Source organism: Drosophila yakuba, chromosome 3L, assembly GCF_016746365.2.
Source record: "Drosophila yakuba strain Tai18E2 chromosome 3L, Prin_Dyak_Tai18E2_2.1, whole genome shotgun sequence".
Lineage (NCBI taxonomy): Eukaryota > Metazoa > Arthropoda > Insecta > Diptera > Drosophilidae > Drosophila > Drosophila yakuba.
This window is the reverse complement of record NC_052529.2, coordinates 20,582,859-20,601,950: the sequence shown is the minus strand read 5'-3', so window position 1 is coordinate 20,601,950 and position 19,092 is coordinate 20,582,859. Positions and strand designations below refer to the sequence as shown.

The 19,092-nt window shown below is 43.8% G+C and overlaps 6 protein-coding genes across 9 annotated transcripts in view; 3 read left to right on the top strand and 3 right to left on the bottom strand.

Annotated features, from left to right (window-relative positions):
• Positions 1–6,728, top strand: part of LOC6534868 (adenylate cyclase type 2) — a 38,075-nt gene extending 31,347 nt beyond the window's left edge. Inside the window, exons 10-21 of one of the 3 annotated variants that reach the window (XM_015195396.3) lie at positions 385–1,142; positions 1,443–1,541; positions 2,349–2,467; positions 2,845–3,071; positions 3,140–3,347; positions 3,693–4,006; positions 4,091–4,253; positions 4,317–4,529; positions 4,661–4,765; positions 4,888–4,902; positions 5,365–5,607; positions 6,010–6,728. In XM_015195396.3, the coding sequence (XP_015050882.1) occupies positions 385–1,142; positions 1,443–1,541; positions 2,349–2,467; positions 2,845–3,071; positions 3,140–3,347; positions 3,693–4,006; positions 4,091–4,253; positions 4,317–4,529; positions 4,661–4,765; positions 4,888–4,902; positions 5,365–5,607; positions 6,010–6,141 (2,596 nt within the window). In that variant the 3' untranslated portion in view covers positions 6,142–6,728. Of the gene's footprint in view, positions 1–384; positions 1,143–1,442; positions 1,542–2,348; positions 2,468–2,844; positions 3,076–3,139; positions 3,348–3,692; positions 4,007–4,090; positions 4,254–4,316; positions 4,530–4,660; positions 4,766–4,887; positions 4,903–5,364; positions 5,608–6,009 lie in introns of those variants that run through there. The other 2 variants (XM_002095504.4, XM_015195395.3) reach the window with 2 other exon arrangements.
• A 549-nt stretch (positions 6,729–7,277) lies between these two features.
• LOC6534865 (trichohyalin) lies at positions 7,278–13,813 on the top strand. The gene is made up of 4 exons (XM_002095501.4): positions 7,278–7,815; positions 10,826–11,069; positions 11,135–11,344; positions 11,403–13,813. The coding sequence occupies exons 2-4, from the start codon at positions 10,987–10,989 to the stop codon at positions 13,543–13,545; spliced, it is 2,436 nt and encodes an 811-aa protein (XP_002095537.3). The 5' UTR covers positions 7,278–7,815; positions 10,826–10,986; the 3' UTR covers positions 13,546–13,813.
• Positions 7,895–9,124, bottom strand: LOC6534867 (uncharacterized protein C16orf52 homolog A). The gene is made up of 2 exons (XM_002095503.4): positions 8,932–9,124; positions 7,895–8,867 (listed from the first exon to the last, which is right to left on the bottom strand). Exons 1-2 carry the CDS (start codon positions 9,035–9,037, stop codon positions 8,467–8,469), a joined length of 507 nt encoding a protein of 168 aa, XP_002095539.1. The 5' UTR covers positions 9,038–9,124; the 3' UTR covers positions 7,895–8,466.
• Positions 13,814–13,879: 66 nt separating the features above from the next.
• On the bottom strand, positions 13,880–15,551 carry LOC6534864 (pollen-specific leucine-rich repeat extensin-like protein 2). Its single transcript, XM_002095500.4, has 2 exons — positions 15,196–15,551; positions 13,880–14,955 (listed from the first exon to the last, which is right to left on the bottom strand). Exons 1-2 carry the CDS (start codon positions 15,426–15,428, stop codon positions 13,968–13,970), a joined length of 1,221 nt encoding a protein of 406 aa, XP_002095536.2. The 5' UTR covers positions 15,429–15,551; the 3' UTR covers positions 13,880–13,967.
• Positions 15,244–17,799, top strand: LOC6534863. Of its 2 annotated transcripts, XM_043207041.1 has the most exons (3): positions 15,244–15,313; positions 15,764–16,372; positions 16,467–17,799. In XM_043207041.1, the coding sequence occupies exons 2-3, from the start codon at positions 15,823–15,825 to the stop codon at positions 17,708–17,710; spliced, it is 1,794 nt and encodes a 597-aa protein (XP_043062976.1). In that variant the 5' UTR covers positions 15,244–15,313; positions 15,764–15,822; the 3' UTR covers positions 17,711–17,799. The 2 variants fall into 2 exon arrangements, with proteins under 2 accessions (XP_043062976.1, XP_002095535.3); XM_002095499.4 differs by lacking the exon at positions 15,244–15,313 and having other exon boundaries at positions 15,710–16,372.
• LOC6534862 (N-acylneuraminate cytidylyltransferase A) lies at positions 17,786–18,795 on the bottom strand. Its single transcript, XM_002095498.4, has 4 exons — positions 18,655–18,795; positions 18,412–18,602; positions 18,153–18,357; positions 17,786–18,085 (listed from the first exon to the last, which is right to left on the bottom strand). Exons 1-4 carry the CDS (start codon positions 18,726–18,728, stop codon positions 17,809–17,811), a joined length of 747 nt encoding a protein of 248 aa, XP_002095534.2. The 5' UTR covers positions 18,729–18,795; the 3' UTR covers positions 17,786–17,808.
• Positions 18,796–19,092: the final 297 nt, after the last annotated feature.

Sequence of the window (19,092 nt, the reverse complement as noted above, 5' to 3'; positions counted from 1 at the left end):
TGCAAACGAGAAATTTTAACTCTTTTCTTGCCTATATATAGGTGTGGGAAAAGCTATAATAAAATTGAAAATAAAAATGTAAATCTTATTCACCCGTTACTTTTCAACGAATATAGTATACCCTTTTACATTACATCAACATGTATAGCAGAGTGAAGAAGGAATAGGGAGTTTGCAACTTCTTGACATAAAATGAATGTTTTTAATATTGTAAAATATTTAAAAGGATCCAATACCTTAGGGTTTTCTTATTGAAAATGTAAATCAATATAGGACAACTTTAAATAATTATTATTTAATAATTTTTTATTCATTATTTTTTTGTGTGAGGGTTTTGGCTATCAGCATTCAACTACATGTTTCATGTGTGCGCTTATCCTGCAGGCGCGTCCACATCACGAAGCAAACATTGGACTTCCTGGGCGACAAGTTCGAGGTGGAGCAGGGAGAGGGTGGCAATCGAGATGCATATCTGGCGGATCACAAGGTGGAATCGTATCTCATAGTGCCACCGAAACCAGCATACACCTACAGCGTTCCACGGGTGGTGGAGTGCATGGAACAGAACGATCCCAGTCCCACCACCGAGGAGACCAAGGAGGTCAAGGACTTGGATCACTCCCATGAAGCCACCGATGTCGCCGATAGCCTACTTCCTGTAACCGTGGCTCCACCTCCTGCAATCGTTGACGAGAAGATGTCACCCACTTCGACTAATAGCCAGGAGGCTGCTTTGCATGCCCCACTCGCCTCAGCCGCCTCCATGTCCATAAAGGAGCTGTCTGAGGAGGAAGACGAGGCGGACGATGCCACGGCAGTCACCGAGCCGCTGATGCTCAGGGATCAGGATGGCAAAAACGGTAAGGAGCCCAAAGCAAATGGTGGCCATCGCGGCAGTGGTGACTCCGCCGCCTCCGAGTCGGCGGCCAAATCCGCTGCCCTTTCCCTGCCCGCCGATGATCTGCTCAGTATGAGTGGCTCAGAGAGCGGCATCTCCAACAGCGGAGCCCAGGCGCAATCCTCGAATCCGGCAAGTGTCACACCCACCGCAGCCGCCCCAGCCGGAGGAGCTTCCTCCGCCTCCAACAGCCTCACGGTGGCCGAGGCGCCGGAGAGATCTCGCCGGAAGTTGTCTGTTCAAGGTGAGAATTCGAATGGGTACTGAAAAACTCGGTGAACAAAATATCTTCCATTGCTATTTATGAAAATATTGTAATATTATCATTTAACTTTATCATTTTCATGTAATACGGAAATGAGATGTGAATATATAATACCTAATTTATTACATTTGCTGCTTGAAGGTAGCGTTCATTTTTAAATGTAGTTATTCTGCTCACACTCATCCATCCACCTGCCATCAATCAAAGCCTGTTATGGGCATTAACACCTCAGTCCTGCTGGCGATAGCTCTTATTTATGTGTCCGCTTCGCCCAACCAGGTCTGATGTCCTTCGCCGACAGACGCCGTTCCTCCGGAGCATTCATCGAAGGACGAAAGCTGTCCATCCACAGCGGAGAAAGTTTCCGCAGTCATGCGGGTAAGTAGCCTCCCACTGCCCCACAGTTCACTGCCAATATAAAGCGCAACAGTTGAAAATCACTTTCACAAATGAGCTCAGGTTATGCATAATTTTATCGCTGGCAGGGCAACTTTTGCATCGTAAATTTATCGCAGTCTGCATTTGTTTGCGGATTGGCCTTTGTGAAAACTTTATCCATGGCCATGGAAAATGGTCCGTGGGCCGTGGACCGTGGAGCAGGGCAATTAAGCTCCTTTGACGGCCCAGCTGGGCTGATTTTTTCCCTTTTGGTGCTATATACTTTTTGAATTGGCGGCTGGGGAAGCTGCACGTGGGTAACCACGAGGAACCATGAGAAACCACGAGGAGGTCCTGTGCTGGTTTATGAGTTTTAATTTGCCAAGGACATCGAGTGCGGCATGTGGCAAAGTCACTTTGATGGCATTTTTAATGCGAATGGGTGACTTTTAATGAGCTTGTCTGGCTAGCCAGCCACCAAGTTCCCAAACAACTAGCTGGACTGTAAAAACTCTGCTGCTTTTGAGGTGTAATAATGCAAGCGATTTGGGGCAGATTTTTCATTATTAATGGGATCATGGTGGACCGAAATGTTGTCGTAAAATTGTCGGAACATTTGGGAGCTCACTAAAATCTATCACAATGTCACTTATTTTTACACAATGTTTTGTTTAAATCGTTCGAAGCAATGCGCTAGTAGTTCAGGGATTTTAGTTATCATTTCGTATTTTGATAAATTCTCATGGAACTGGGCTGGGTTAAACATGGTCGTTGCAAAAAACTTTAATTTTACGTTGACCCTTTCAGGCCATGTCACACGCAATCGGCCCTCATCGAAGATGACCAAATATGTGGAGTGCTGGGGGGCAGATCGACCCTTTGCCAATATTGCAGAATCCAAGCTGGTGAAGAACATCGGACTGGCGGTAAGTTGGGGCCAAAATCTAATAAAATGGCCTCTGGATTGGAGGGGTAAGGGAAATCAAATTCAAATGGCCAGGAAATTTCGGCAAATTGGATGGGGCGATAGATTACTCGTTTCCTAGGTTGCTTGGTTTTTAACTGAAAACAGTGGATATTTGCTTATATTAAATGACTTTTAATATTTATTATAATTTAAATGTTACTAATAAAAATGGTGTTAAATTTTCGATATTTATTTTATTGAAAGCTTCTTGGATGATTGCGTTAAACTTAAACTTATCCAAATGTTTTATATAGGCAATATTCACTGTATTTTAATGTAAGCCAACTATATTATATGGTGTGTCCTTTTCGCCTTTGGCCCCTTTCTTGTCCGCAGAGCATCGCCATGATTGAATCAAATTTACTGCCGCCGGAGCGTAAATGTTTCAATTTTAATTTCTTTGGCCCGCCCACCGAGCTGAAGCCGTTCACCATGTGGTACCGCAACACGCCCCGGGAGGCCATGTACCGCGCCCAGCCGGATACGCACTTCCGGTTCGACCTGATATGCGCCTTCGTCCTCTTCCTCTCGCTGGCCGTCGTCCAGCTGATTGTAATCGAATTGTAGGTGAGATCAACTCGCATTAACGACCCCGTCGACTCATCCCTGCTCTTTGTTCCTCGACCTGCAGAAACCTGGCCCTGCTTGGATCCCTCCTGGCCAGCTTCGTCTCGCTGGCCCTCTTCCTCTACCTGAGCAACATGTCCGTGCCGGATGTGCACTCCTCTGCCACGGAGCGAAATGGTCCAGGTCAGGTGGTGGCCAGCAGTCGCTACTTGCGGCTGGCCATGTTCGTCGTGGTCAACATCCTCATCTCGTCCTGCGCGGTGTTTAGTGTGGTAAGTCCCGGCCAAAACTTCTTTAATCTGACTACAAGTGGGATTTGCTTACACTCATCACTCGAAGAGTTGAAAGTTTTTATATTCCTAATCATTCTTGTCCATTGTCCGTCCGTCTGTCTTTTTAGTTTCCGTCTAACTTTGACTGTAATTTGTGTCAACAATAAATTCCAAATACGTTTCATTTGCACTGTATGCTCCGCGTTACGCGACTAAATTATATTGAGTTTGATACTGAAAAGTTCAGTCTGTATTCAAAATAGGTCAGCTTAAATATTTTAATTAAAACCCAGGTTTCAAAAATATATATTAATTCAGCACCACCACATCATAAAATCTTTCTAGATAAACTACACTGTGCCTGACAGGGTAAACAGGGAGCCGTCATCCAATCTCACCATCTTGGGCAGCAATTCGTCGAGTGAGTTCATAAATGCCACCTTGGAGGATATGCAGATATGGGAAATCGACCATGCCATACCGATAGCCCCCGTGTTTCTATATTGCTGTGCCATTAGTTTGGCGGCGATTTCTGCCTTTCTGCGATCTGGATTTATCCTCAAGCTGATTGCCATGCTGGTGGCTGTGATCGCACAGGTCACAGTCCTTGGATACAGTGACCTCTTTGAGATGTACAACGTGACCAACATTAAGTATGGGTAAGGAAAAATTCTCATAATAAAAACATGCTCTGTGAATCCATATAGACACTTACCATCTTAACATATTTTGTGCTTTTTCAGGTTGCCACTTGAGATCAAGGGATTCCTTTTGCTTCTGGTAATCATCTTGGTGCTGCACACCCTGGATCGCCAGGGTGAATATGTGGCTCGCACTGATTTCCTGTGGAAGGCCAAATTGAAGGTTGAGCAGGAGGAGGTGGAAACCATGCGTGGCATCAACAAGGTCTAAATGAAACAAAGCCTAGAAGCAATTTGATTCTTATTGAAAGTGAAATCTTTTCTTTAGATTCTGCTGGAGAATATCCTGCCGGCCCACGTGGCCACCCATTTCCTGCACCTGGAACGATCCACGGAGCTCTACCACGAGAGCTACTCCTGCGTGGCTGTCATGTTCGCTTCCATTCCCAACTACAAGGAGTTCTACGATGAGACGGATGTCAACAAACAGGGCTTGGAGTGCCTGCGTCTGTTGAACGAAATAATTTGTGATTTCGATAAGGTAAGCCACTATAACTGATCTCATCTCTACCTTAATGTTACATACCTTTCAACGAATCGAGTATAACCTTTTACTTCACTTATTACTTCAATTATTATAACACACCTATTATTGTCTATTTCTATTCTCAGCTTCTCTTGAAACCAAAGTTCAGTGGCATCGAAAAGATTAAGACTATAGCAAGCACATATATGTGTGCCTCGGGTTTGAGACCCGGAAAGGAAGACGGCGCTACGGTAGGTTTAATCCTCCCTAGAACTCCCTCCAGATATAATCTGTGTCTATCTCGTCTAATTCATATCTTTTCAATGCTTTCACTAATCCTGTAAATAACATCCTGACTTGATTGACAATCTAGTCTCGTAGCTTTGCGGTAAGTCTCAAAGGGTCTCGTCTTTAAAGTTGTGACATTCTCATCTCCAAGCGATGATGAAATGCCTACATTATCAGGTCCCATCAGCTTCGAATGAAATGTATCCAATTTAACCGAAGAAAAAACGCGCCGGAATTCAGTTTAAATTCCAACCTATTCCTCCAATAAATCCCAATCGACCGAATGTTATTTACTGTTCAAATGCCTTTTAATCGCTCCTAAGCGCTTTAATTAAATTTTTACAACTACCAAACAAAGAGGAAATCAAATCACATTGGCTCAACAAAGGCCAGAGGAGACCAATAAAAAAGGGTCGCCAAATGAGGGTCGAATGTGGGGCAGGGATTGGGATTAGCTGAATCCGGAAGCAGGAGGGAGGCGGGTTTCTAGGATGCTGGTAGCAATGAGGACTAAATCGAATCGGGACTAACGCATTGCTCCTTTTTGTTTTTTTCCATTAAGGACGAGAAGCGCACGGAGGAGCACAACGTGGTCATTTTGGTTGAGTTTGCGATTGCTTTGATGTCCATACTGGACTCGATTAATCGCGAGTCCTTCCAACGATTCCGACTCCGCATAGGACTCAATCACGGTCCGGTGATTGCCGGGGTGATTGGTGCCCAGAAACCACAATATGACATCTGGAGCAATACGGTCAACGTGGCCTCACGCATGGACTCATGTGGCGTAATGGGACGTCTTCAGGTGAGTGGGGATCCTGGACTCGTACATCAAAGTCCTTTATATTTATTGAAATATTGCCGCTTCTCAACAGTTTCAAGTAAAATTGGGGCACAGATAACTGAAATCCCTGTTATGAAGTGCAGTATAGAAACACTTACTATTAAACTGCTTACTATTGTACTGCAAACTTTAATATTCGTAGATGCTTTCATGCCGTCAATTAAACAATATTCTCGCATTTTCGGGTGCCAGTTAGCATTTCTTAAAAGGGTCAATGCTTTCTACGTTTATTGTTATTGAAGTTCTATCACATTTCCTAATAAGTATATACTATGTATATAAATATATATGTAAATCCTAAAACTAACAAAATTCTTGAAAGAATGCATTCAAAGGTAAAACCAACTTTATTTTCTTCCACAGACGACGGAAAACACAGCCAAAATTTTGATGACCGCCGGTTACGAGTGCGAGTGCCGAGGCCTGACTTATGTCAAGGGCAAGGGCAATCTAGTCACCTACTTTGTAAAGACACCTTTCGATGGGAAGTTGTAGATCACGAGTCACCCAGTTGCTGTTGATACTAATTAATGGATATTTATGATCATGTACACGTAGCCTAGGCCAAAAGTCACTTAGAAGCATCTTCTTATTTATTCTTTGAGCTTTTCATTTAGTTGTAATGGAGTGCAAGCATTTAAAGTACGTTGCTCATCAAACGCACTGTTGAGTATTTGTTAGCGAAAATTTGTTTTAGTTAGTTGGTAGAGTTAAATTGTTATTGACTGTTTCGTACGATTTGTTAGCTAATCTTATGCGAAGCCATCACTTAAACAGCGAATATTTATATACGATTCGAATTAAATTATGATATGTAGACAATGAAATGCAAATTCGCCCACCCCAACCCAAAAACATATCTACTATCTGTAGTATCCGCTCTGTTTGATTTTTATCTGAGGCTCTGAAGATATGTTTCTCTCTCCACTTCGAACACTGAACCCTAAACAAATCAGTATGCTTAAACTATTCTATTTGATCAAACGACACTAGTTAAATTTCGTAGAAAGAATCAATTAAAACTCTATATATTTTTTTACTCAGATGTTTTTTACTACTATTAAACTATTCACTACAGCGTATTTTGATATATTTATGTATATAACTATATAAGAAAAGGCAACCAAAGCGAACTACTTTATAAGACACATCTATGAGCTCAACAGCCACGTCTGGTGTACCTTACACATCCCAACAAATCTCACAATACAATACCTCCGATGAAAACTGACCTGCTTTGATGCGCAAATTGTGTCCCGTTGGATTTCAAAAAACTGTCAAGATTTGGAAACTGATTTTAAAATATCTACGCTGGTATACAATAAATGGAAAAACTCGTATACACACTCAACACGCTGCAGTAGTTCTTAATATAGATTCATTGAACAATATTTGATATTATCAGACAATTTAATTGATATTGATTAAATGATAAATAACGGAAATCAATAAAATATTATTATGTATTCAAAAAATGTGTGTTTTCTTTATACAAATATATTTTTTCCTGTCGTACAGCAAAAACGGTAAGTAATATTAAAAATAACAAGATCCCATTTCTTTAAATATTTTTACATTATTTCATTTATATTCTTATACATATATATCATGGAATTGAAATTACAACTCAGCTGGCAGTATTTTTTAAGGGAAATACCATTTATGACATAATGGTGTTGAATTTGATCTTGAGCGGCTCTTGTTTTGTAATTGAATGGAGAGGAGCTTGTTTATATGGTCGTCTGCTGTGGAGGAATTTGTAAAGTGCTTCGGCGGCTCAGTTTACAAACAAAATCTTGTAAGCAAAGCGTAGACGGTCTTGAATGCTGGGTCAGCAGTGTTTCCAGCCACAGCGCCTCTTCTGCGCAGCCCTTGTTAGAACTGGATCGAAAGGAGCTGGCTCAGCATTCTCGGGATCTCGAGTAGCCATGGCTACATGTATACACTCGACGCATGCGCAGATCGCGAGACTCCGATGAGATCCCTCCTCCAGTGTGTCTTTAGTTTCAGTTGCTGTCGCGACCTTCCAAGTGGCGGTGTTCCAAGGGATCCCAGTTCCTCGCGAAGATACATATATTTTTTTATGTTTCAATATTAAATGTGAACCATACTCAATTTGTTTGTCCCAACGAAAAGGCTAATAGTTTGTCGAAGTAATCGCGAATCCACGTAAGTTCTAGTAAAATATAGCTAGTAAAATATGGAAACAATTGACATGTCGCGAAATTATTGTCTATATGTCAAAGCGTTTCCGAAGAGGAGATCAACTTTATTGAAAATATGAAGTCTGCACACACTTAAACAATTTCTGAATAGCCCGTTTATTTTGGAAGAATCTAAGGGAATATCAGTGGAATTTAAGATTCAGACTGGAGGACAGAAATACGGTATGTGTCTTAAGCTTTTGAGCACACAAAAATACATGTTTTTTCAGTTTAAATACAAAATGTGTATTCGAATAACAAAATTTTACTAACTAAATGATCTTAAAGCTAATCTTATTTCTTAAATATGATCTAGCCTGGTTTACTAAACATTTTTTAACTAAAGATTACCTCTCTCTTAGGATAAAATCAGGTTTAAAAGTAAAAAAATGTTAGATGTTCACTAGGATAAGGGCTTGGGAGATTCGTGAAGTTCGGATTCGAGCTTCTATGTACCTTATTATAGCTAAATTAAATAGTGTTAACTAAGATACAGAGTTTTAATTTCACCCTACCAACTGAGAACTAAAACAATAAAGGAAAAACAAAAGGTATAACAAATCACAGAGCACACTGCAAATGAAATCAGGAATCTAGCAATCCCATTCCCACGTCTCTAGAAGTGCGGCAGGCAGACCTTGCCGGCAAAGAGCTCGGAAACGACGGTGATCCACAGGGCCAGGACGAACATGATGTAGGAAATGCCAATCTTGAATGTGTTGGGCAACTGGTAGGCCTGTCCGCCGATCTCCTCTACGTGGAATCCCAGCGGGAAGACGACGGCCGCCATGCAGAACAGCACCATGGCCGTGAATCCCACCCAGCGGGCGTAGGGAATCACATTCCGGTTGCAGGAGGACGATGCCAGCAGGATCACGGTGGTGGTCACGCAAATGCAGCCCACAAAGATGCAGATCAGTGCAATGAGCCATTCCGGTTGTAGTTCGGGAGTATAGCACACCTGGGGTCGGTTATATAGCGTCATGCAGGTCCACATCAGTCCCAATCGGATGTCACCTGGGAATATCCAAAGATGTACGTTTTATCCAGCAACTGGCGCTTCCGCGTTGGCCATACTTACCCGTTCCGGACTCCGTGATGATCCAATCCGGCAGCGCCAGACTCACAATCGCAAACACATCGGCTGCCATGAAAAGCGTGGCACTAATTGTAGTTAGTTTGTCCATCCTGATTCGGAGTTTTGTTTTTATTCGCTTATTTATGTTTGGATTTGTCTCGCTTTTCTGCTGCCGTCAATACACTAAAAAACACCAAACGGCGATAGCTGTGTATTTAGCTATGTATATTTATCGAAAGAACTAGTTATTGGAACTAGAAATAAAACCAGTTCACTGCTGGCGCGCACATTTGAAAAAGATTTGTAAAACTTTTTGTTTACGTTCTGATAAATGTTGATGCTCGAATTTGATGATACTTACCTTACAAATGATCGGTGAAATCGCACGCTTAGTAACCCATCAAAAGTAATATTTCCAAATCCTGATTTAGTATAGTAAATTCAGTGCATTTAAATTTCCTCAGCGATATAGCAAACTTTATAACGTTTTCGATAACTCAAACCATAACTTCTATGACCTAAATTATCCTATTAACTTAGCTAATTAGCAGAATAAAGTTGTGATATATTGGGGATTATATTTTGATAAGCGATGCAGTTTGGTGAATTCAAATAAACACGCGGGATAACCAATTTATTATACTACTAAACATTTTAAGAGCTAATTAAAATTACTTTAGTTTTCCATATTGTTCGACTAGTGCACCTTTATCCCTAACATTATCGAGTGTTAGCAAATTAAAATGGTGGCTTAAAAAAGTGTTGAAACGTCTTTATGCAAATCACCCAGTTTTGACAGCATAAATTTGCGCATCTTTCGAACAGGTAAAATAGCACTTTCTCAGTTACCAAGATTGATTATGAAGAATAAATCCCAAACAAAAGTAATCTAATGCCGATTCAAAAGTAAATGAGCCACACATTTATCCAACTGCCATGCACTTGCATAGAAATTGGCTGCCTCGCGTAGAAAAATAAAGTTAACATTCCAATTATAAGTGAGGGAATTGAATGTGGCCACGTCACATTCACCTGGCCGCCGCTGACGTGTCCTTAGTGTACTTAGTTCGTCCAGGTTGACCCAGGTTATGTGTCCGTCCGGTCAGAACTACAAACGGGGTGGGTTCAGTTCAGGTGGATTGGTGGCATAGGTGGCCCATGGCTGTATCTAACCAGTGAAATCTATTGGGCAAGCCGGCGGTGTATGCCCCATAATTGCCTCTCGGGAGCTTGTGGGTCTGGCTTTTTTATCGCCTGCGGGCCATGTAATTGTCGTATTATTATTAGCAAATTTCATTTGCATTCATTCACTTTTCGGATGTGCAACGCAACATTTGCGCGGCTCGGGTATCCTCCGGCATTGGATTGGATTGGATTGGATTTCGGCGCGACGTCGAGGTGCCCTAAGCAGGAAACTCGATACCAACACGAAGTCCTGCGGAGAAGGGTTAGCCACTAATGAAGATTTGTTTGTTGATTAGTTCGGTTTCTGTTTACAAATGGATCTAAATTATGCTGGGCTGTGATATTGGGAAATTCGATTCACTTTCAAAACATACTCGTATAAAAGTGAAAGAGTAAGCGAGCACAGAAAGAAATTTTGTCGTTATTGGCCTCTTATCAACGATCTTACCGCAATAACTTAAAAAAAATATATATATACTATGTGATTTTACTCGTAAGCTTGAAAATATTAAAATTTTATCAAAAATTCCGCAATAATATTCTTAAAATATATAATTTTTTATCGCAGTTTTGACATATACTAACAAATATAGATATATTTTAGGTGTATTGAAAATATGTAAAATTTTGTAAAGCCTCACGATTTTGGAGTCCAAAAATTCACAGCCCATCCCATGTTTACTAATTTTACTCCTCAATTTTCTATTTACAGTGGACAAGTTTTGTCGAAAGTCAATTAAAGCCACCTCCGCGCAATCGGAAAGCCTAAACCAGCCATCCTATACCACAGGCAACGATAGCTAGCTTTTGTATACAATTTTCAATTATATTAAAGGAAAGGGAAAGTTGCCTGCTGGCAGTTCTTAGCACGACATGGTCGTGTCCGAATCAGAATCCGAGTTTCTGTCTGAGTCCGAACCACAACCTATGAGTAAGCGCCAGGCAGCTATCGACGGGTAAGGTTAATACCTATAAAGCATCGTTTTAACACCGTAATACCACAAATGTGTTTTTTACACAGAAATCTTGAAAATTTGCTCAATACTCGTGCTGATGAAGAGGACACTGAATTGAGCCCTGAAAGCAAAGGTAATCCAGAAGGTACCAACCAAGAAGTTAATAGTCCGGGTAATGCAGAACATCTAAAGGTCAATCAAGAAAATATTAAAAGTCCAGCAAAGGAAGATACCACTAGACCTCTTGTCCTCGAGGAAAGACACTCGCTGTCCATGTAAGCCCCCCCAAATTCGTATTTACATGCTCGTTTTAATAGCACCTTTCAATCCCAGAGCTGAAACAAAAAAGCGCAGAGAGAGTGTATTCTCCAACGAACTACTGTTCATACCCAAAGAACTCGCGCGCAGTGAACTTCAGCAGCGCACAAGGACACTAAGTAGATACGCCAAAAATCGGGAATACCATCTGCGAATGCTGAAATTTCCGGTTGGATCGGGTCGCCCTCGATACGTGGCCAAGAAAATGAAGGAGGCATGTCACCCGAGATACAAAGAATGCGGCAATTATCCCGAAACTACCAGCATTAAGGACGAAGAATTCATTGATGAGCCACTCGTAGTGTTTCAAAATGCTAGGGAGGTACCCCTAAACATGCCCGATTTGGAAGCGGAAATTGGGAGAAAGGACCAACTATGTGATGATGAAGAAATTAACATTATGCTGTACGACTTTGTCAAGGAGGAAGTTCAGTCTGATTCGGATGCGGATTCCGATTCGGAAAAGATTAACCGAAAAATCCTCCAGAGCCAGCGTGAAAGTGTTATACGAACTAGCAGCTCAAAGCGCCAGCACTATCCCTACTTTTCCTGGCACAATCCGGATCGGGAGTATGGGGATTTGAAGGCAGAGATTAGGGAGCCATGGAAAAGGGAGCCGGAAATCCAAGTGGGCTGCTGTGAGGAGAGTAGTTCACATCTCGCAGAGTGCAAGACGGAAGTGGAGGAGGAAGTGGTCATGGAAGCGGACATAGAGGTGGAGGACCAAGAGAACCATATCCAGGAACTAGTAAGTCCTGAACGGGTTGAACCACCATCAGATGAGGAGCCTCAGTTACCTCAGCAACCACAGGCAGCTTCCACGCAGAGCCAGTTAACCCACGAAGTGCGTCCGGCAGTTGCTGAAGTGCCTGTACAAGACCTGGCTCCCGTAAGATCGGGATCCCCTGAAGATTTTGGGCAAACAACACTACGTCAGCAGTTAATTCATCACATTGTGCAACCGAATGTCTGCAACGAGCAAGCATACCAATCCATCACTTGCAACAATAACGCCGTCGATCGAGTCAATCAAAATCTCAGACCACATCCGCTTGTAGATGCTTCCGGAGCCCACGAGGCAGCCCTCCAATGGCATCCGCAAAACGCTGAGAACTACTCGAACCAAAATCAGGTATTCCACAAGCAGCAGCTGCACATCCAAAATCCACAATACCTGCAACATCCATTCAAACTGCCAGCAACTCAACAGCAGCATGAAGCTATTTTGCAGCAACAACAGCAAGCAGCGGAGGAGAACTTGCAGCAGTTGAGGGCCATGTACCAACGGATCAAGAGCCGCGAGAAGGATCAACTGCATCACCTAGGCAAGTCCTTGAAGAAGATCCTGGATGAGCGACTGATCTGCGAGCGGAAGCATGCGGAGGAGAAGCGATTGTATTTGCTCAAAATGGAGCAATTCAAGAAAGTGGAGGAGAAACTGAAGTTGGACAGGGAGCAACTGCAGCGCCAACTGAGATCCGATCTGACAACTCTGGAGCTGAGAATGGCTGACCAGCAGCGCCAGCTGGAGGAGAAGGCTTTGGCCTGGTCCTGGCAGCACCAGCACCAGCAGCGACTGCAGCAGCAGCAGCAGCAGCAACATTTGCAGCGGCAACATTTGCTGATTCAACAGCAACAGCAACCACAACCGCAGCAGCAGCAGCAACAACAGCACTTTGTGCATCAGGAACCCCATATGAACCCGGAGGCCTATATGATGCAGCAACACTCCTTCCTGTGCGACCCATCATACATATACCCAACTGCCTATCAGGAGTCAGTGGTGTATCAGCAGCGCATCCAAGCCTACCATGAGCAGCAGAACTACCATGCGGCAGAGTCGCGTACCACAGCCATTGAGTTGCAGAGAAGATTGCTCCTTCCGCCACCTCCGTATTGCCAATCTAGCAGCAGGACCTGCACCGAAGTTGGCCCCCCCTCCCGAAAAGTGAGGCGTAGTCGCACAGGGATTTCCGAGCAGGGGTCGGATCCTTATCCTCGCCAGGTGAGAAGTCCCTTGCCACCCGCTGCACAGATCTTGCCCATTCACAGGAACCCGCATGCCCAGCCCCCTGAGCCCAGAAACGACCACTTCGGAATGAACTCTGTGATGAACAATTACGTGGCTAATTTTATGAACGTGCAGGCTGATCGATAATTACTTTTAATTTTACTTAATTGTGTAAAGTATGTTACATGTGATATAAGAATTACTAGCTGCTGTGTAAGCTGTTCGTAAATCAAGCAACCTCTGTATAAAATCACTTTCTACATATGTATCCCAACATTTTTTTTTATGTATCATATAAGTAGGTATAAAACTATTATAAGCAAATACATGAAAAAACACTTAAAGGTAAAGGTAGATAAACCAATCTTCTCATATTAAAAGAATAAATTAAATTGTTAGCAGATTATTAAACATACTTGCATTATCCAAAAATGAAATCCCCCAAATATTCGTAAATTGGAAATAAGAACTAAGGGCCAGCTGCTTTTAAAGTCTTGGAATTTTATTACACTTCCTTCTTTTACAGGGTAGGTGTGGCTTCATGTCCCCTTCTCTAATTCAATCCCTCCTTACCGACCATCTCTCGGAGGATTTCGCACCAAGCCGGGATGCCAGCAGCAGTTGGAGCAGTTGCAGCGCGGGCAGTGCCAGCAGTTTCCGCACTTCATGCACACGTTGCCGGCCACATGTTGGGGGGTCGCGGAGCAGGGGGAAGGGCCTGGAATGGATCCCCCACTGTCCCAGAGATCCTTGTTCCGGAGACAGGACCGACTGCGCTTCGGACTGGCCGAACGAGCTCTGGGCAGCCCGGCGGAGGAGGCAGATGTGGCTGGTGGGGATGGCGAGGCAGATGGTGGTTGTGGTGGTGAACGGGTGCAATGAGCTGCCGGCGGACAAGGAGGCTCTCTCTTCGCAGAACAGGCTTCTGGCTGATCTTGGAACCTAACCGTGGGCGCATATAGCTGGAAGGCCAGAGGTTGGGGCATCTGCAGCTCACAACAGGACCTCTCCCGTTCCTTCCGCAATTCGGTCAGCAGGCGGTTGAAGGACAGGTCATACTGCACCAGTTGCTGCATCGGCAGCTGCGAGTCCTGTGCGGGATTCATCAGCAGCTGCTGTTGCGGCAAGTGATGCGGCTGGACCAGTGGAAGAAGGTTCCAGGATTGGGGAACTGGAATCAGGCTGCACAAATACACGGGCTGACTTGGGCAACCATGAGAACTGGGTGGTGCCAGGCAAAAGATCTGCGGCATCATAGGGGCTCCTTGACCCACCGGTAGTTCCTGTCGATGGGATCTTGGTGGTTTTGGCTGCGAATCGTATACAGCGCATGGTCCTCCGGTGGGACAGCACTGGCCATGAAAGCTGCAAGCAGAGGGCTGGATGGGATTTGGAAGCGGAGTTGGATATGGATTGGCACTAGGACTGGCCGTTCCTGGCTGGCCAAACCTATCCAGGCCACCGCCTCCATTGAACTGGGTGCAGCTCGAGCAGATCATATGATTCTTGTACTCATCCAAATTAAAGGAATTGGGCAGTGGCACATTGCAGTCAATGCTGGAAAGGGAAAGAGTTAGGAACCAATCACTTCCCATTGAGTTTCATTGATAAATGGTGTTAAAGAGCTTCCGTTAAACTTTCTTCCAAGCATTGTTATGAATATTGTTTAAAGTACCCTTACTGTTCTTGTGCCTAAAACGTATTTTAATATAGTTTACGGTCTGACAGGTACTACAGTAAAGATATCATTTGGGCCAAAATTGTATAAAATTTGTTATATTGTATATGTTAGCCTACCTCAAACCCTCTGGACACTCGGTGACCAGGCACATTCCCAGCCGCGGGGGCTCCACTTCGGACTTGGAGGACACATTGTTGGTCGACAGTGGAGCGTAGGACATAGTGAACTGATGCTGTGAGTTTCCCTGCGACTGTAGGCCATTTGCATTTGCATTTCCATTTCCATTGGCGATCAGCTTGCCCGACGAGGTTGCATTGCATCCGTGCTCACAGCTCTCCGTGCAGAACATCTTCAACTCTTCACCACCCAAAGAGGCCAACTCCCGGAAATTACAATTTTGTGCATGTTAAGGCACAGAAAGTGTAGAAGTGTTTGACAACATAAAGCTGAGAGATACTGATTGGCACCAAACCTGCCTTTCGTGTATATGATTTGGCTTATATAAACAATAAATAATCTGATCTGGATCATACCATATTTTCATATGCTTTAACTATTATTTTACATGTTATATATAACTTTTGGTTATTCCATGCACATTAAAGGAATCCCAGTATGATTGATCAGTTCGGCTTAAAGTAATTTCAAAGTTGACAGTACATTTATCGCCTGAAATACTTTTAGATATGCGTTAGGAAACATAAGCTCCACATCTCCCGGAAAACACATCAAAATTCAGAGAAATGGAGGCCCAAGGCGAGAATGAATCATCGGGGCAAACGGCCAAACCAAATGACATAAATGAAACGGTAGCCAAATGCTGTTTTATGATAAGCGTGGGAAGTGATGGTCTCATTGAGATTAGCTCACTTAACCATGAAAGCAAGAGTCCCCAAAGCGAAACGCACAGTGGTAACTCCCCACTGACGAACGACCTTACGGCAGCCAAGAAACAGTGCATAGCTCTGCTTAAAGGGGATTCAAATGTCATCGATGATGATTCAGCTGAAAGCCTGGAGAAGAGCAAGAATGCAAAGTCCATAGAGGAGATACAGAAAACCGAAACTTTGCCGCCTTTCGTGAGGATCTGCAACAAAGATCTGGCAAATAGGCCTTCTTTCGTGGTTCTCGAGGATGCTTTGGCTAGGAACAGGATTAAGCAGGACATGGAGCAGTCGAAAGAAGACCAATCTGTAGAGTGTCAGGCTCAGCAGACCTCAGTTTCTAATTCAGGATCTCAGACTGATAAAGCTTTTCCGCAGTATCCAACCACAAAGAATAGCACCCAGAAAGGTAATATTATTAATATTATGTTATTGAATTTCTTGAAATTCTTGCCCATATAAATTGGCTTTGTATTTATGTTCCTCCTTCTTTATATTCCCAGGTAATACTGTACCATCCGCTCGGAAACCATCCCTGCAAACTGCAGCCCAGGTCCGCCAAAAACTGTCCAATTTACGTCGAGAGCAAGCGCAACCGCAGGGACATCCGCCACTGAATGAGCAGCAACAACACCACATTTCCTACCTGCAACACCAGAACATGCGGCAGCATGTCCTGCAGCAGCAGAATCTGCCGCAGCAGCAACATCAGCATGTGCAGCAACATCAGCATGTGCAGCAACATTTGGCACTGCATCAGCCCTCCAACTTGCGAGTTCAACCGACCAACAACCCTCCATATGTGACCATCAGTTTTCTGCCCATGGACCAGACTGGGGCAGCATCGAGTGGTCTTGCGATGTACCCCGGCCAGCAGTTCCTGTGTGCCACGCCGAGCAACATGTCCAGCTGCTCCTGCTGCACGTGCAGCAGTTGCTGTCCGTCAAGGACAACTCAAGTCTGTCAAATGCAGATGGGTAATCCGTATCAAAGTCCAGCCAACGGAAGCAACTGCTGCATGCTGAGGCCGGAGAGTTTTGCAAAGGGCTGCTACAATGGTGGCACATCCTGCTGTCCTTTGTCGAATGTGGAATCGCATCCTTCTATGGGATTCGGTGGTCAGATCAGTCAGCACCTGATGCACCCAGTTCTAGGATCCACTTGTCCGCTGCAGCAACAGCAGCCAAATATTCCAATTTCGGGGGGATTTTATCCCTGTTGCTCCTGCCAATCCTTGTGCAACCAGTGCTCCCAATGCAGGGTGCACGCCCATCCTTGTTGCCACTGCCTAGGATTCTTCAACAACCAACAGATGTTCCAGTCGCAGCAGCAGCAACTGGTACAGAGTGCCTGCTGCCCCTTGAAGCCAAACCAGCGACGCAACTACCCATCCAAGGAGAAGGCTCAGAGGTGCAGCGAAGGATCTCACAATCAGGCCGCAATAAAGCATATATTCAACAAGAAGCACCAGGCTCAGGAGAAACCCCAGGATACCCAAGACGGCCAAGACAGTGAAGTCAGCAGCAAGATTTCGCCTTTGCCCAGATCCGTTGGCGGTACAGCATCTGTGAGGACTAATCCCAGTCCAAGCTCCCTGTACGTTGCTCGGTTTGGCAGGACTTGCTTGATCCTGAGACCCACCAGCAACGCCCTCATGCCACGCCTCTTGACCAGGCGAATCAGTCGCTATACCTCCGTGATAGCCTGGCCAGCCAAAAGTGTGAAGCCTAGAATAGACACAAGCTGAACTACATAACCAAGCTATTCAAATGTAATGAATTACACACTTTCTCCGGTAGATATGGTAAAACAACGCACAATATTTCGAATTTTCAATACCTATTTCTATAATTCCGTTTTCGCTTCACTACTTAAAATGTACTTGGCCAGAGTCAGATCATGGTCTGAGTCAATTTCCAAACTGTCCTTGGCATCGATTTCCACAATGGAGCACCTACTATTCTGTAGTAACCCACTGTTCACCAAATTCCTCCTCGAGAAATAAAACATTCCTGTTTCCACTATATCGCCCTGCCAATCTTGGCGTCTTGGTCTGGCGCTCAAGTCAAATTCCGCTGGCATCAGCTCGCCATCGACCACCTTCCATCGCAAGTAATGTGATCTGAAATGCGTTCATGTTCGTAACTGAATTCTTAAACCGTATAGGGATACCACAGGGAACTTTGTACCTCTTCGCGGCGAAAACGCAGTCATGTGACGCGAACTTCCGAACCGCCTCTTGAATGTATTTGGCTTTCAGGAACACGGATGTGCATTGAAAAAGAGCAAAGTCTTGAATGCTCCTATGAACATCTAGAAACTCTGAAATCGCGTGAAGGGAAGGGGTATCGTCTCTGGCGTATTTCTCAGGACGACGATGTATGATGGCACCATCTGGAGTGTTTTAGAATTTAGAGGCCAGATTCCCAAAAATGTAGCTATACTCACATTTTTGCGCTTCCATGGCGATTCTCTTGTCATCTGTGGAAACCCAAATATGTTGAAAGCATGTCGAATTTTTGATAGTCATAATTGTGCGGGCCAAAAGAGATGAGCCACCAACTTCAGCCAGGTTTTTCAGCTTAATGCCTTTGCTTCCTCCTCTTGCCAAAATTAATGCGTGAATATCATTATCCAGGCTAAAAAAAAGCATTTAACCAAGGTCCTAATATATTTTTATATTTCACTCACCAATTTTCCGTGCACCCGCTTTCAAAAAGAAAAAGTAGTGGAATAAGAAATGTCACCGATTTCAGTTTTATCATTGCGCTCTGCTTCTAGTTCTGGTCGGAATAAAAATAAAAAGAAATATCATGGCTCCCAAATGAGATCTTTTCGTTGGGGTGGACCAGTGAGAGAGAATACATTAACTACGTAAAAAAAAAAATGTTAAAAAATAGAAATAGGTAAAATATTTTTTATGATCTCAATGTATGCTTTTCTGTATTGAAGTCTTTTGTACATTTTAAATACAAAACTTCAGCCTTTAGTTTGGGACTAGTCCACTCTTAAATGTACTTGCACTAATTCAAACGCACACAATAGCCCAATTTACCCTATTATGTGTTATTAGGTGTTGTGTTTGGGATTTATGCAAATACACACGTTATGCGGACTTTGTACTATACT

Coding starts and splice junctions, on each gene's coding strand:
- LOC6534862 (XM_002095498.4), bottom strand. CDS start 18,728: ATGATAAAACTGAAATCGGTGACATTTCTTATTCCACTACTTTTTCTT. Junction 18,358..18,411: donor CGCCATGGAAGCGCAAAAAT/GTGAGTATAGCT, acceptor AAAACACTCCAG/ATGGTGCCATCATACATCGT. Junction 18,086..18,152: donor TGCGTTTTCGCCGCGAAGAG/GTACAAAGTTCC, acceptor AACGCATTTCAG/ATCACATTACTTGCGATGGA.
- LOC6534865 (XM_002095501.4), top strand. CDS start 10,987: ATGGTCGTGTCCGAATCAGAATCCGAGTTTCTGTCTGAGTCCGAACCA. Junction 11,070..11,134: donor CGCCAGGCAGCTATCGACGG/GTAAGGTTAATA, acceptor TTTTTTACACAG/AAATCTTGAAAATTTGCTCA. Junction 11,345..11,402: donor GAAAGACACTCGCTGTCCAT/GTAAGCCCCCCC, acceptor TTTCAATCCCAG/AGCTGAAACAAAAAAGCGCA.
- LOC6534863 (XM_043207041.1), top strand. CDS start 15,823: ATGGAGGCCCAAGGCGAGAATGAATCATCGGGGCAAACGGCCAAACCA. Junction 16,373..16,466: donor AAAGAATAGCACCCAGAAAG/GTAATATTATTA, acceptor TTATATTCCCAG/GTAATACTGTACCATCCGCT.
- LOC6534864 (XM_002095500.4), bottom strand. CDS start 15,428: ATGTTCTGCACGGAGAGCTGTGAGCACGGATGCAATGCAACCTCGTCG. Junction 14,956..15,195: donor GAGTGTCCAGAGGGTTTGAG/GTAGGCTAACAT, acceptor TTCCCTTTCCAG/CATTGACTGCAATGTGCCAC.
- LOC6534867 (XM_002095503.4), bottom strand. CDS start 9,037: ATGGACAAACTAACTACAATTAGTGCCACGCTTTTCATGGCAGCCGAT. Junction 8,868..8,931: donor CATCACGGAGTCCGGAACGG/GTAAGTATGGCC, acceptor GGATATTCCCAG/GTGACATCCGATTGGGACTG.